This window comes from Coregonus lavaretus (assembly GCF_964263955.1).
Source record: "Coregonus lavaretus genome assembly, chromosome: 8".
Lineage (NCBI taxonomy): Eukaryota > Metazoa > Chordata > Actinopteri > Salmoniformes > Salmonidae > Coregonus > Coregonus lavaretus.
Genome location: NC_139995.1, coordinates 29,705,075 through 29,720,997, shown reverse-complemented (window position 1 = coordinate 29,720,997; position 15,923 = coordinate 29,705,075). Strand labels below are relative to the sequence as shown.

Here is a 15,923-nt window from a genome sequence, read left to right as displayed (position 1 = left end):
ACTGCTGAGTACAGTCAATCTTTGTGCTGGCCCATGACACAGTAGTCTGAGATGTGTGCAATCTCTGTCTGTTCACATTGTCTCTCTCCTCATCTGAGTGTAAAAGGCCAGTGGAGTAAACCACTAACATATGATTTATTGTAAGTGGCAGAACTCACGAGGCTTCTATCCTCAACCGATGCCTCAGCCCGTGCCAGAAAACGAGACCTGATGCCTGTTAAGCGCTCCATCCTTCACCAGTAAAGACACAAAGCCAAGGTCTTACGCTGTAGAAATGTCTTAGTGACAAATAGTGTATTTCCATGGCTCAGATTTGTTGGCCAATTGTCACTTAAAGTCAGGTAAAATCTCAAAATTATTTACAAATCCCTACCGCATAAACAGGACAGAGCACATCATATCATTTTTTTTCTGTGGCTATAAGTTTATTCTAAATGAGAACAAGAAGAACAAGAACATTATCACACCTGACACCATCTCTTTTTGAGCCATACTTGACAGAACCTGGAGAGGTAAACTGCAAGAGGAAAAGAAAGTAAACTTTGAACATCCAGACCATTGATCTATAAAAAAACAGACCTTCTCTATTTCTAATCCACCCATCTCTTTCTAAACACTATGGCGTTTGCTTTTTTTACCCTTCCCTTTTGCCCTCTGCTTCATCCTAATTGGATTTAATGGTTCCCATGGGAACGCCAGAAAAAGCCCTGCCCAATCCCAACCTGATTTCAAGATGTCAGGTTTAACGTAGGGGAATAGGGGAGGGCTAACACCAGAGAGAAGACAGCTTCCCTTAGTCCCCAAGCAGTGATTGTCCGACTGTGTGCCAGTATACATCTCCAGAGTCCTCTTCCTCCATCCACCAACCCCTGACTGAGGCCAGGACCCCTTGTTCCCAGCCCCCACCTCTGCCTCCCTCTGTGCCTGTCTCCCAGTGCACCCCTCAGACGGCGGGAGCGGACGGCCGCATTTCCATACCACACAGGATCTTGACTTGAAGGAGTGAGAAAGACCCAAAGTTCAAAATGGGAGCTGGAGGAAGTGTCGAAGACAAGGCATTAGCCGCAAAGTCCAAGGAGCTTGAAAAGCAGCTGGCGGAGGATGCAGACAAAGAATCCAAGACAGTCAAGCTTCTGCTGCTTGGTAAGGAGCTGTTGTGCTTGTGGGGCCTCTTCTGAAAGTTCAGATAAGTAGAATGGGACCCTTAACTGGCTTATGGTCTGTTAGGCATAGACCATAGCAGTGTCTGCTGCAAGCAATCAGGATAAGCATCATCTTCTTAAAGAACTGAAAGAAAGATATTGGTTGGATAGTATGCAACTATGTGCCCTGTTCTTGGAGAGATAGAGTCAAACAGTTTTTGTTCTTGTCAAAGTTAGGGGGCATTGTATTGGAAATTGCACAGCAATGAAAGCTATAAATAGTTGAAGTTTACATCATGTAATTTTTTTTGAGGTTTTGCAATAAGCAGCCATACCAACCTGTATGAGCTTAAGCATCAGCCATACCAACCTCTGTATGAGCTTAAGTATTAGATAAGATGGACATTAGTAGGTTACACTGATGACAACAGTTGGAATTATTTGAGACTGAATATTCGCTGGCGAAGTTAGCTTAGTTGTTGTGAATTCTTCATCACTTTGATATGGTAACTTGATCGATGGAGCTCGTTGCTCAAGGTCATTCTGGAACATTGTGATATAGCTAAAGAGATAATTTTGATCAATGAAATGGGCTTTTCCCATTGTTTAACCCTTCCAGATTTGTGGAAACTTGCCAATGCTGAAATGGTGCATTCAAAAACAGGCTAAACCTGTCAAAATGTCTGAAATGATCAGAATTTTGATCAATGTAATGGGCTTTTCCCATTGTGTAACACTTCCATATTTGTGGAAACTTGCCAATGCTGAAATGGTGCATTCAAAAACAGGCTAAACCTATTAGGCCTACTCAATCAGGACTCTAGCATTGATTCTGATATCTAGCCTAAGTCTCAGTTATATATGACGAGCTTAACAGTAATCTGTTATATATTGCATTGGTGTTCTGCCTTTGCACATTTACTGTACATTCAACATAAATGTGAATTGGCATGTCACTGTAACACAGCCTGGATGTAAACAGATAAGCATGTCACACTGAAAGTAGCTTACATTAAATCAGTTAAGTCCAAGAGTGACTGCTGCTGTTACCTCAAGACTGAGAGAAGTAATCGTAGGGCTTGTGGGGTCAGAGGTGTTAAAAATAAACACCATAATAAAAGGCAATAGCATTTCCCTTGATTGAAACATGACAGTCGATACTATAGTATGGGGTGTATGGGGTCATTCAATGTTTCTCAGCAACCAGAAGGTTGATAGCTGAGCATAGTTTTTTAAGTTCCACTGAAATGGAACGTGTTAATTCATAACTACTAGAAGGGAAGTTGTGAGTCTATATTACCGACTTCAATAGACATTTTGACTCTGAGAAAAGTCTGTAAAGTGGAAAACCTGGAACACTACTTAGCAGGGAATCAGATTAGTGTTAATGTTTGGCTCTGAGAGGATTAGTAGAGCCCTATATTGTCTTCATAGGTTATGAAACCAGGGTTATATGACTGTCTGTAGAAGTGGCAACAGTTATGAATGTTGACATATCAGCAGCATTTATCTCAATACAGTATGTACAACAATGAGCAGTAGATGTGTCATGAGCCCTAGGTATAAATAGCTATGTGAGGGTTCAGGGGCAGGATTTTGTCAGCTTTTCCCATAGGATCATGGTAACCCAATTATGCTTCCTTTCCTGCTACTTAGACTCCCTGTAATCATTTCCCTAGCACCGGGTTACATCATGGCCTGCAACATGCGTCATCAAATGCTAAGTAGTCATCTCACAGGGCAAAAAGCAAGGGCCAATGACACAAGTTAATTGACAGGGACAATAACAAGGGACAAATAGAGATGCTGATCAATACAACAATTATGAAAAACCAAATACAACAGGTACCAATCCACTAAAAGTTTGCAGACAATAGGGTCAACATTAGAAGACTACCAGAGAAACTCAAAAGGTCAAACATCAGAGTAATCAGGGCCAGCAGCAACAAAAGCTTATTAGGATCAATTACAGGAACCAATTACTATCTGGTCATATTAACAACATTCATTTACAATAATGGAGACAGGACATCTACCTTAGTTTACAAAAAATCTAATGTGCAGATGTAACATCTTGTAAACCATAACCCCTGTCTCACCTGTCTACACCCCTCACTAATAGTAAATGTGGGGATAGAAATGGTCATGTTTAAGGCATCAAAAATGGCATACTTTCCCCTGTTGGTATGAGGTTTTGGTGGTTAATGATAAACATATTGTAGTAGTTATTGTCCATATTTTTAACTAAACCAATGAGATGCAGTGACCGCTGAAGGAATTGGTCAAATATTGACACATTGCAAAACTGAAGACATGTGAAATGGCTGATCCACAATCCAGTTGGTAGGACTGCAGCCAAAGAGTGAGTTGAGGCTTTGTTGATGAAAAGCAGCAATTAACAGCCATTAATCCTTGTGTCTCCTGCTGCTCCTGCAGAACACAACACAGATGCAGCAAAGCCAACTCTCTGGCAGAGTAACAATTAGGCTACTAAAGACAAAGTTGTTCTGTATTCTGAATTAAATGTAGGTGAATCATCCCTATTAGTTTTGTCATAGTCAACTAAATTAGCTGTCAGAGCTTAGTGTATGATATTTACAGTACCTTCAGAAATGATTTACAACCCTTGACTTTTTACATTTTGTTGTGTTACAGCCTGAATTTAAAATGGATTAAATAGAGATTTTGTGTCACTGGCCTACACACAATACCCCATAATGTCAAAGTGGAATTATGTTTTTAGAAAGTTTTACAAATGTATTAAAAATGAAAAGATGAAATATCTTGAGTCAATAAGTATTCAACACCTTCATTATGGCAAGCCTAAATAAGTAAAAATGAGCTTAACAAGTCACATAATAAGTTGCATGGACTCATTCTGTGTGCAATAATATTGTTTAACATTATTTTTTAATGACTACCTCATCTCAGTACCCCACACATACAATTATCTGTAAGATCCCTCAGTCGAGCAGTGAAATTCAAACACAGATTCAACCACAAAGACCAGGGAGACAAAGAAGGGCACCTATTGGTAGATTTAAAAAAGAAAAAGCAGATATTGAATATCCCTTTAAGCATGGTGAAGTTATTAATTATACTTTGGATGATGTATCAATACACTCAGTCACTACAAAAAAAACAGCCATCCTTCCTAACTCAGTTGCCAGAGAGGAAGGAAACCGCTCAGGGATTTCACCATGAGGCCAATGGTGACTTTAAAACAGTTACAGAGTTTAATGACTGTGATAGGAGAAAACTGAGGATGGATCAACAACATTGTATTTACTCCACAATACTAACCTAAATGACAGTCAAAAGAAAGAAGCCTGTACAGAATAAAAATACTCCAAAACATGCATCCTGTTTGCAATAAGGCACTGAAGTAATACTGCAAAGGAAATTGGCAAATATATGAACTTTTTGTCCTGAATATAAAGCTTAATGTTTGGGGCAAATCCAACACAACATATCACTGAGTACCACTCTTCATATTTTCAAGCATGGTGGTGGCTGTATCATGTTATGGGTATGCTCGTCATCGGCAAGGACTGGGGAGTTATTTAGGATTTAAAGAAACGTTCTGTCTGCTTTCCAACAGACACTGGGAGACAAATTCCCCTTTCAGCAGAACAATAACCTAAAACACAAGGCCAAATATACACTGGAGTTGCTTACCAAGACCACATTGAAAGTTGCTGAGTGGAATAGTTACAGTTTTCAAATAAATCGGCTTGAAAATCTATAGCAAGACTTAAAAATGGCTGTCTAGCAATAATCAACAACCTACATGACCGAGCTTGAAGAATTAAAAAAAGAATAATGTGCAAATATTGTACAATCCAGGTGTCCAAACCTTTTAGAGACTTACCCAGAAAGACTCACAGCTGTAATGGCTGCCAAAGGTGATTATAACATGTATTGACTCAGGGGTGTGAATAGAATACGTATGTAAATGAGATACACTACATGGCCAAAAGTATGTGGACACCCCTTCAAATTAGTGGATTCGGCTATTTCAGCCACACCCGTTAATGACAGGTGTATTAAATCGAGCACACAACCATGCAATCTCCATAGACAAACATTGGCTGTAGAATGGCCCTTACTGAAGAGATCAGTGACTTTCAACGTGGTACCGTCATAGGATGCCACCTTTCCAACAAGTCAGTTCATCACATTTCTGCCCTGCTAGAGCTGCCCCGGTCAACTGTAAGTGCTGTTATTGTGAAGTGGAAACGTCTAGGAGCAACAACGGCTCAGCCGCAAAGTGGTAGGCCACACAAGCTCACAGAACAGGACCACCAACTGCTGAAGTGCGTAACACGTAAAAATCGTCTGTCCTCGGTTGCAACACTGACTACCGAGTTCCAAACTGCAAGCAACGTCAGCACAAGAACTGTTCGTCAGGAGCTTCATGAAATGGGTTTCCATGGCCGAGCAGCCGCACACAAGCCTAAGATCACCATGTGCAATGCCAAGCGTCGGCTGGAGTGATGTAAAGCTTGCCGCCATTGGACTCTGGAGCAGTGGAAACGCGTTCTCTGGAATGATGAATCACGGTTCACCATCTGGCAGTCTGATGGACAAATCTGGGTTTGGCGGATGCCAGAAGAACGCTACCTGCCCGAATGCATAGTGCCAACTGTAAAGAAGGAATAATGGTCTGGGGCTGTTTTTCATGGTTCAGGCTCCTTTGTTCCAATGAAGGGAAATCTTAACGCTACAGCATACAATGAAATTCTAGACGATTCTGTGCTTCCAACTTTGTGGCAACAGTTTGGGGAAGGCCTTTTCCTGTTTCAGCATTACAATGCCCCTGTGCAAAGCGAGGTCCATACATAAATGGTTTGTCGAGATTCTTGTGGAAGAACTTGACTGGCTTGCACAGAGCCCTGACCTCAACCCTATCGGACACCTTTGGGATGAATTGGAATGCCGACTGCGAGCCAGGCCTAATCGCCCAACATCAGTGCCCGACCTCACTAATGCTCTCGTTGCTGAATGGAAGCAAATCCCCGCAGCAATGTTCCAACATCTAGGAGAAAGCCTTCCCAGAAGAGTGGAGGTTGTTATAGCAGCAAAGGGGGGACCAACTCCATATTAATGCCAATGATTTTGGAATTCGATTGTCGACGAGCAGGTGTCCATATACTTTTGGCAATGAAGTGTATTTCTGTATTTCATTTTCAATAAATTAGCCAACATGTCTAAAAACATATTTTCACGTTGTCATTATGGGGTATTGTGTGTAGATGGGTGAGAAAAAAACATAAATGTAATCAATTTCATTTCATCCATTTTGAATTCAGGCTGTAACACAACAAAATGTGGAATAAGTCAAGGGATATGAATACTTTCTGAAGGCACTGTATCTGGGGTGCAAGAACAGTAACTACTCACCTCTTGCTTTAAAAATAAATAAGCAATTGAACTTGGCAATGCTCCATACACAATGCCGTCTTCTGGTTCTAAGCTGAAGTTGAGAGATGCATCAGGTATCAATGACATGTCAGTATTTACAGTGTTATTAGGCCAACAGTTTCCTTCTGTGTTAGCCCATTATAGTCTTCTCTTCACCAGGAGGTAGGGGTTCAATAGTTGGATTTGAGTTTAAACTAGGTCTCTGTTTTTGTCTAAAGTAGCTTTAAAACAAGAGATTGGTAGGGAAGTTCTTTACATTTACATTACATTTTAGTCATTTAGCAGATGCTCTTATCCAGAGCGACTTACAGTTAGTGAGTGCATACATTTTCATACTGCCCCCCCGTGGGAAACGAACGTGGAAGTTAGAGAGGCAATTGTTCACAGCCATTTGGCACAAATAGAGCATGGATTAATGGAGACACTTGTTGCAGAGACAGGCTTCTGGTCAATACCTTAAAGCTTTACCTTCACATGAGTAAGAGAAGCAGCAGCAACAGAGGGTAGAGGTACAGTGGGGGAAAAAAGTATTTAGTCAGCCACCAATTGTGCAAGTTCTCCCACTTAAAAAGATGAGAGAGGCCTGTAATTTTCATCATAGGTACACATCAACTATGACGGACAAATTGAGAGAAAAAAATCCAGAAAATCACATTGTAGGATTTTTAATGAATTATGGTGGAAAATAAGTATTTGGTCACCTACAAACAAGCAAGATTTCTGTCTCTCACATACCTGTAACTTCTTCTTTAAGAGGCTCCTCTGTCCTCCACTCATTACCTTTATTAATGGCACCTGTTTGAACTTGTTATCAGTATAAAAGACACCTGTCCACAACCTCAAACAGTCACACTCCAAACTCCACTATGGCCAAGACCAAAGAGCTGTCAAAGGACCCCAGAAACAAAATTGTAGACCTGCACCAGGCTGGGAAGACTGAATCTGCAATAGGTAAGCAGCTTGGTTTGAAGAAATCAACTGTGGGAGCAATTATTAGGAAATGGAAGACATACAAGACCACTGATAATCTCCCTCGATCTGGGGCTCCACGCAAGATCTCACCCCGTGGGGTCAAAATGATCACAAGAACGGTGAGCAAAAATCCCAGAACCACACGGGGGGACCTAGTGAATGACCTGCAGAGAGCTGGGACCAAAGTAACAAAGCCTACCATCAGTAACACACTACGCCGCCAGGGACTCAAATCCTGCAGTGCCAGACGTGTCCCCCTGCTTAAGCCAGTACATGTCCAGGCCCGTCTGAAGTTTGCTAGAGTGCATTTGGATGATCCAGAAGAGGATTGGGAGAATGTCATATGGTCAGATGAAACCAAAATATAACTTTTTGGTAAAAACTCAACTCGTTGTGTTTGGAGGACAAAGAATGCTGAGTTGCATCCAAAGAACACCATACCTACTGTGAAGCATGGGGGTGGAAATATCATGCTTTGGGGCTGTTTTTCTGCAAAGGGACCAGGACGACTGATCCGTGTAAAGGAAAGAATGAATGGGGCCATGTATCGTGAGATTTTGAGTGAAAACCTCCTTCCATCAGCAAGGGCATTGAAGATGAAACGTGGCTGGGTCTTTCAGCATGACAATGATTCCAAACGAAGGAGTGGCTTCATAAGAAGCATTTCAAGGTCCTGGAGTGGCCTAGCCAGTCTCCAGATCTCAACCCCATAGAAAATCTTTGGAGGGAGTTGAAAGTCCGTGTTGCCCAGCGACAGCCCCAAAACATCACTGCTCTAGAGGAGATCTGCATGGAGGAATGGGCCAAAATACCAGCAACAGTGTGTGAAAACCTTGTGAAGACTTACAGAAAACGTTTGACCTGTTTCATTGCCAACAAAGGGTATATAACAAAGTATTGAGAAACTTTTGTTATTGACCAAATACTTATTTTCCACCATAATTTGCAAATAAATTCATTAAAAATCCTACAATGTGATTTTCTGGAATTATTTTCTCATTTTGTCTGTCATAGTTGACGTGTACCTATGATGAAAATTACAGGCCTCTCTCATCTTTTTAAGTGGGAGAACTTGCACAATTGGTGGCTGACTAAATACTTTTTTCCCCCACTGTAAATCAATCATCCTACGGAAATTTAAAAGTTGTGATAACTGACATTGAAGAAGACAGGGGAATGAGACAATGGATGACATTGCCAGATGACACTCGTGCAACCACTGACACCTATGGATGGAGAAAATGGGCAACTCAGGCAGAAATTGGCCCATGCATGGAGAAATAGGCCTGCACATGGGAAAATAAGTCAGAAGCATGGAGAAATGGGCTTGTGCACACTTAGCTTTAGGGAGAACAACCTACTTGCAGGAATATCAGGCCTGTCTTCGGGAAAATAAACCTATGCATGGAGATATTGAGATGGCGAAATAGGGCTATTATGGAGACAGCCCAGCCACCCCAGCCTGTCTAGGTAGGCCCTTTGGCCTACCTTGATGGATAAGAACCAAGGGAGAGAAGGACACACTATCCCAGGAGCTTGTTAGAGCGACACAAACTCACGTCTTCCTAGTGACGTCTTTACTTATCGTCCGATCCTCTGAGAGACCTTTCGACCCCAGGCCTCCTTACCCAAGGCTTCTCAAATCCCTCCATTTAGCCCTGAGCTAATAAGGACACTGGCTTCTGCTAAACCATTGGGACAGATGTCAATCACATTAGCCATAAACCCTTTTATATGCCCAATTCAAAATAGTCATGAATCTTAGATGGCCCCCTTGAGGTGGCGTGTGGAATAACAAATCCGCTGGTGGCGACAATCTTGTTTGAAATAAACCCAGAGGGAAATTAGCTTACTGGTATTATGACATACAACTTCACTGCTCACCCCAGTCTGCCCTATGGCCCAGTACTTGTTTACTCTTATCAGATCCCCCCCCCCCCGCTAAGTATGTTGTTACAGTTCATACAGAGAGGTAGGCCAAGCTGTGGATGTGGTGTGTAATGGGAAGTATCCCATAAGATGTGCCTATGGCCAAACTCATGGTACAAATGCAACAACAACATGCAGAAACAAAGCTAAACACAAAACAGAAGGTCATGATTGAACAGCTGTGAAAGAACTACAACTGTAACTTTTGCAACACCACTGAATGCTTGTCATGTCGTGTGTCTAGAGGACTGGATCTGTGCCAGTGGAGGGGATAGGCAACTGCCAAGGTTCCTCTTTCACTATGTGCTGTCATTATAAATCTCTTTGCTTAGGTCATGTTTTGGCCCTCGGGTTCCCTTTAACCAACTACAGGGTGAATGATGATGATGTGTTCGTACATGAGAAAGCAAATGCAACTTATCTACTTCTTATTTTGTTTTACCAGGTGCTGGTGAGTCTGGGAAGAGCACAATTGTCAAGCAGATGAAGTGAGTATAACAAAACAAACACCATTGACATTGCATCTCTCATTCCTCCTCCCTCCTCATGCACATGCAAGCAAACCTTGTCCTAATACTGTAACATCACTCTAAAAGGTGTGAACTGGGTGTTCAATAAGATGGACTAAGTTTATGGCTCATAATCAAAATGGACCATGATAGAATAGATTGTGGCAGCTACAATTTACATATACCCTTCATGACTACTGAACAAAACACTAGTACTAGTTCTTCTGGCCAATAATGGTTGTTGGTAGCATTGTATAATGTCAGTTGTATTTTAAACTGCAATTACAATTCTAACTGTTTTCTTCCTCTTGTGTTGGGTAGAATTCTCCATCAAGGTGGTTATACCAAAGAAGAACAATTGGAGTTCAGGGCGATCATCTATGGTAACATCCTGCAGTCTGCTCTGGCCATTATCAGAGGCATGGAGATGCTGTCCATTGACTTTGGATCACCAAAAGGATCTGTAAGTCCCACCCTGCGTCTCTAACCCCTTCTGGTCCACCAAACAGGCACTCAATGACACACACTGATAGACATTGAGACACCAGCAAAAGTTTTAGTAATTGCACGTTATTCAAATAGAAATAACAACACTACATTGTTAGCTTAGCTAATTAATTTTAGTAGCAGTAAAACTCACCAGTTGACTTCATGATGCAGGAAGACGGGCAGAAGCTGTCCAACCTGTCAGACTCCATTGAAGAGGGCTCCATGCCCCCTGAGCTGGCTGACGTCATCAAGAGGCTGTGGAGTGACAGTGGTGTCCAGGCCTCCTTCGAGAGAGCAGCTGAGTACCAGCTCAACGACTCAGCTGGCTAGTGAGTGTCACAGCAACTGTTATAGTCTGTTATGACAGTCATATCATTCTTAAGACAGTTCAGGTCATATCTTTGTTGGTACATGTGAGTGTGATTATGTTATATATGGGGGTGTGAATGTATGGCCATGTACTCTTATAATCTCCACCCTGCACAGCCAGAAGAGGACTGGCCACCCCTCAGAGCCTGGTTCCTCTCTAGGTTTCTTCCTAGGTTCCTACCTTTCTAGGGAGTTTTTCCTAGCCACTGTGCTTCTACATCTGCATTGCTTGCTGTTTGGGGTTTTAGGCTGGGTTTCTGTATAGCACTTTGTGACATCTGCTGATGTAAAAAGGGATTTATAAATACATTTGATTGATTGAAATGCTAAACTGAAATCTCACTCAACAGCTACCTTGCAGAATTGGACAGAATCACAAAGTCTGATTACCTGCCCAACGAGCAGGATGTGCTGCGTTCTCGAGTCAAGACCACCGGTATTATCGAGGAGCAGTTCTCCTGCAAAGAGCTGCACTTCAGGTGAGGGAACATTAGCCAAACATGGGAGACCACAAGGGGCCAACTGAGTGGTCTCCCATACATCCTTGCATGTTCATTCCCTTTCCTCTGGGTTGTGATTTTGCACAATCGTCGATTATCTCTGTACAGTCATATCTAACATCTCACTTCTTTAACCCATCTCATTTGACAGAATGTTCGATGTGGGCGGCCAGCGGTCGGAGAGAAAGAAGTGGATCCATTGTTTTGAGGGTGTGACCTGCATCATCTTCTGCGGAGCCCTCAGTGCTTATGACATGGTGCTCGTAGAGGACGATGAAGTGGTGGGTTTGGTTCTACAGTTGACCTCTGATAGTTCCACTAGTTTGTCACAGTTGTGATTTTCTATATCGAGACAGAACGCCTCTATGTGGCCCTTCTTGTCCAAATGTTGTACTTTTGTACAGTTTACTTGGATTTCTCTTTTTTATGCTGTGATCCATTTGGTAAGATTGTAAGAGTATCAGAAGTTCTCATTCTAACTGAAGGGTATTTTCTCCAGTCTGACTTCAAAGTAAACAACGGACAAGGTTACAGAACCCTACTAGCCCATCACGTTAAACTCCCCAAGGACATAGCTCAGATGTCTGCACAATATGATTGCTCAATCACCTCACAGTCCTGTGCCTGATACCACCACCCCCAGTTCAAGCACAGAAGACATGTAGAGTTGTGTTTGTGTGCTTGCCAAAGGCCCAAGATAGGAAATTAGATAATCTCTTTGGTTTAGAGCAGAGGTGTCAAACTCATTCCACGGAGGAGGACCAAGTGTCTGCGGGTTTTTGGTTTTTCCTTTCAATTAAGATCTAGACAACCAGGTGAGGGGAGTTCCTTACTAATTAGTCACCTTAATTAATCAATCAAGTACAAGGGTGGTGCGAAAACCCGCAGACACTCGGCCCTCCGAGGAATTAATTTGGCACTTGGTTTGGAGTATATACTGAACAGAAATATCAACGTAACATGTAATGTGTTGGTCCCATGTTTCATGAACTGAAATGAAAGATCCCAGAAATGTTTCATACGGACAAAAAGCTTTTTTCTTCAAATTTTTTTGCACAAATTTGTTTACATCCCTGTTAGTTATCATTTCTCCTTTGCCAAGATAATCCATCCACCTGACAGGTGTGGCATATCAAGAAGCTGATTAAACAGCATGATCATTACACAGGTGCACCTTGTGCTGGGGACAATAAAAGGCCACTCTAAAATGTGCAGTTTTGTCACACAACACAATGCCACATATGTCTCAAGCTTTGAGGGAGCATGCAATTGGCATGCTGACTGCAGGAACGTCCACCAGAGCTGTTGCCAAAAAATTGAATGTTCATTTTTCTACCATAAGCCGCCTCCAACGTCGTTTTAGATAATTTGGCAGTACGTCCAACCGGCCTCACAACCGCAGACCACGTGTATTGCGTCGTGTGGGCGAGTGGTTTGCTGATGTCAAGGTTGTGAACAGAGTGCCCCATGGTGGCAGTGGGGTTATGGTATGGGCAGGCATAAGCTACGGACAACAGACACCATTGCATTTTATCGATGGCAATTTAAATGCAGAGATATCGTGGCAAGATCCTGAGGCCCATTGTCATGCCATTCATCCACCGCCATCACATCATGTTTCAGCATGATAATGCACGGCCCCATGTCGCAAGGATCTGTACACAATTCCTGGAAGCTGAAAATGTCCCAGTTCTTCCATGGCCTGCATACTCACCAGACATGTCACCCATTGATTCTTTAATTTTTTTTGTTTTTGAAACTATTATTATTATTACTTTTTTTTTTTTCTTGATCGACGTGTATGACAGCGTGTTCCAGTTCCCGCCAATATCCAGCAACTTTGCACAGCCATTGAAGAGGAGTGGGACAACATTCCACAGGCCACAATCAACAGCTTGATCAACTTTATGCGAAGGAGATGTGTCGTGCTGCATGAGGCAAATGGTGGTCACACCAGATACTGACTGGTTTTCTGATCCATGCTTGTACCTTTTTTTTTAAAGGTATCTGTGACCAACAGATGCATATCTATATTCCCAGTCGTGAAATCCATAGATTAGAGCCTAATGAATTTATTTCAATTGACTGATTTCCTTATGAACTGCAACTCAGTAAAATCGTTGAAATTGTTGCATGTTGTGTTTATATTTTTGTTCAGTTAGTATACTAATCTAGCCTGAGGATTGATGAAAGAAACTGTGAGATTGGTGGCACTTAACCTAACACTCCTTCTCCTCTTCTCCACAGAACCGTATGCATGAGTCTCTCCACTTGTTCAACAGTATCTGCAACCACAGGTTCTTCGCCACCACCTCTATCGTGCTCTTCCTTAACAAGAAGGATCTCTTCGAGGAGAAGATCAAGAAGGTCCACCTCAGCATCTGCTTCCCAGACTATGATGGTAAGAGTAACCACAATTAAAAACAGCATAGTAAAACAGTGCACGATTTCCCAAGGACAGGAATTATGGAAATGTTTTGTGTCTTCTACTGCAATATGATGCAGTGGCAAGATACTAGACGACAGAATATATACTGTCAATTTCATCACCTACAATTGAAAACAAATGAGAACCGCTTCATGAGCTGCCTGCTTACTCTGCCACTAGGCCCCAACACGTATGATGATGCCAGCGACTACATCAAGAAGCAGTTTGAGGAGCTGAACATGAAGAAGGGTGTCAAAGAAATCTACTCTCACTTGACCTGCGCCACGGACACAAAGAACGTTGAGATTGTGTTCGGAGCCGTGACAGACATCATTATCAAAGAGAACCTAAAATCTTGTGGTCTGTTCTAAGCAGATACACAAAAAAGGTGCAGTAGTTATCTATTTGTCTGTTCTTGTAACCCACATTGACACCTAGCCTGTACACATTGACACTTCTAGTATATTTGGAAGGCTCAGATAATAGACTTGCCTCAGACAGACAAGGTGACATTTTTGCCATGTTGGATACACCCATCCAATTCTTTCAGATTTAAAGTGGCTCAAGGGTAGGTGTTTCGATTTGGAATTCAGCATCTTATTGTTCTTTTATGATTATATGTGGTTATTGTTTCGCCTAAATGTTTTTTTTCTTCCTCGCAGATGTTATTTTCCCCCTCATCCCTTCACTTGGATTCATGTTGAAGTTGAGCAGTAGGAACAGAATGCACAACAGAAGGCTTTGTAATGGCATAAGACTCTTCAGACCCTTCAATTCTAGACTATTCCTTCCCTTCCTTCCTAACACCCTAAATGATGACTAATGAATGCAAATACTAGGAAACAGCAACCAATTTACTCCAAAGATGGCAACATGTCCCTCCCGGAGACAATGTGGATGATGATGTCCTTTAGATGGAAATTAGGATAAGAAGTCAGAAGAACAGCAGAATTAACATATGTTTAATATAGGTACTTTGTTATTCTGAATGATTTCTGGCTCTGTATGATGGGTTTGTGTTGAGGAAAGTGTCCAAAGCTGCTCATGGACTCCAATTGATAAACTTATGAAAGGATATGTTTTGAGGTGATCCATTTTACTCAACATGGTCAGAGTGAAGTCCTTTCCAGTAATATTGCTCTTGCCCCATGATTTATGTTTTTATCTAGTTCTAAGTATCTCAAATTAGAACTCTGTTTGGATATGCCTACTGTTTTGCACCAGATGTAACACAGTAAAAAAAAAAATATTTAGCTAATTCCAATCAGTGAGTTCAAATAGCCAGGTCTAAACTGGAATTTAAGAAAAAGTACCCTCAAAACAAGTTAGCAACGTATTTTGTAAATACAATAGTAGACCTTATATATATTAATATTCAAATACGTATCAAAATGTTCAACATCAGTGACATGTTTAGTGATGTATATGTATATTTCATTTTGACTATTTACAATTGAACATGTAACTCTGACCGGTCTTGCGAAAGATAGACATTCAAAATAAAAATCGACATAGAAACTTCAATTTCTGCATGTCATCAATCTTTGTATTTTTTATCAAGATGTGTGATGTGACTTTTAGCCTTTAATTAATGTATTGTATGAAATAACCCCCATTGTAGGTGGAATGGTGTTGTGCTGTCAACCACTGACTCAGAGATACACAATGCAAACAAACACATTTATATGACACTATACAGTGCATTCGGAAAGTATTCAGACCACTTGACTTTTTCCACATTGTTACGTTACAGCCTTATTCTAAAATGGATTAAATATTTTTTCACTGATCAATCTACACACAATGCCCCATAATGACAAAGCGAAAACAGATTTTTAGGAATTTTTGCGAAGAAATACCTTATTTACATAAGTATTCAGACCCTTTGCTATGAAACTCGAAATTGAGCTCAGGTGCATCCTGTTTCCATTGATCATCCTTGAGATGTTTCTACAACTTGATTGGAGTCCACCTGTGGTAAATTCAATTGATTGGACATGATTTGAAAAGGTACACACCTGTGTGTATAAGGTCCCACAGTTGACCGTGCATGTCAGAGCAAAAACCAAGCAATGAGGTCGAAGGAATTGTCCGTAGAGCATCGAGACAGGATTGTGTCGAGGCACAGATCTGGGGAAGGGTACAAAAACATTTCTGCAGC

At 41.6% G+C, this 15,923-nt stretch overlaps 1 protein-coding gene across 1 annotated transcript; it reads left to right on the top strand.

Moving 5' to 3' along the window:
* Positions 1-1,025: 1,025 nt before the first annotated feature.
* Positions 1,026-15,284, top strand: LOC311133997 (guanine nucleotide-binding protein G(t) subunit alpha-2-like; the record flags this gene model as incomplete). The annotated part of the gene is made up of 9 exons (XM_084167616.1): positions 1,026-1,143; positions 9,871-9,955; positions 10,298-10,439; positions 10,637-10,794; positions 11,185-11,313; positions 11,486-11,615; positions 13,582-13,735; positions 13,943-14,150; positions 14,425-15,284. 8 exons carry the CDS (start codon positions 1,026-1,028, stop codon positions 14,131-14,133), a joined length of 1,107 nt encoding a protein of 368 aa, XP_084023742.1. The 3' UTR covers positions 14,134-14,150; positions 14,425-15,284.
* Between the last annotated feature and the right edge of the window lie 639 nt (positions 15,285-15,923).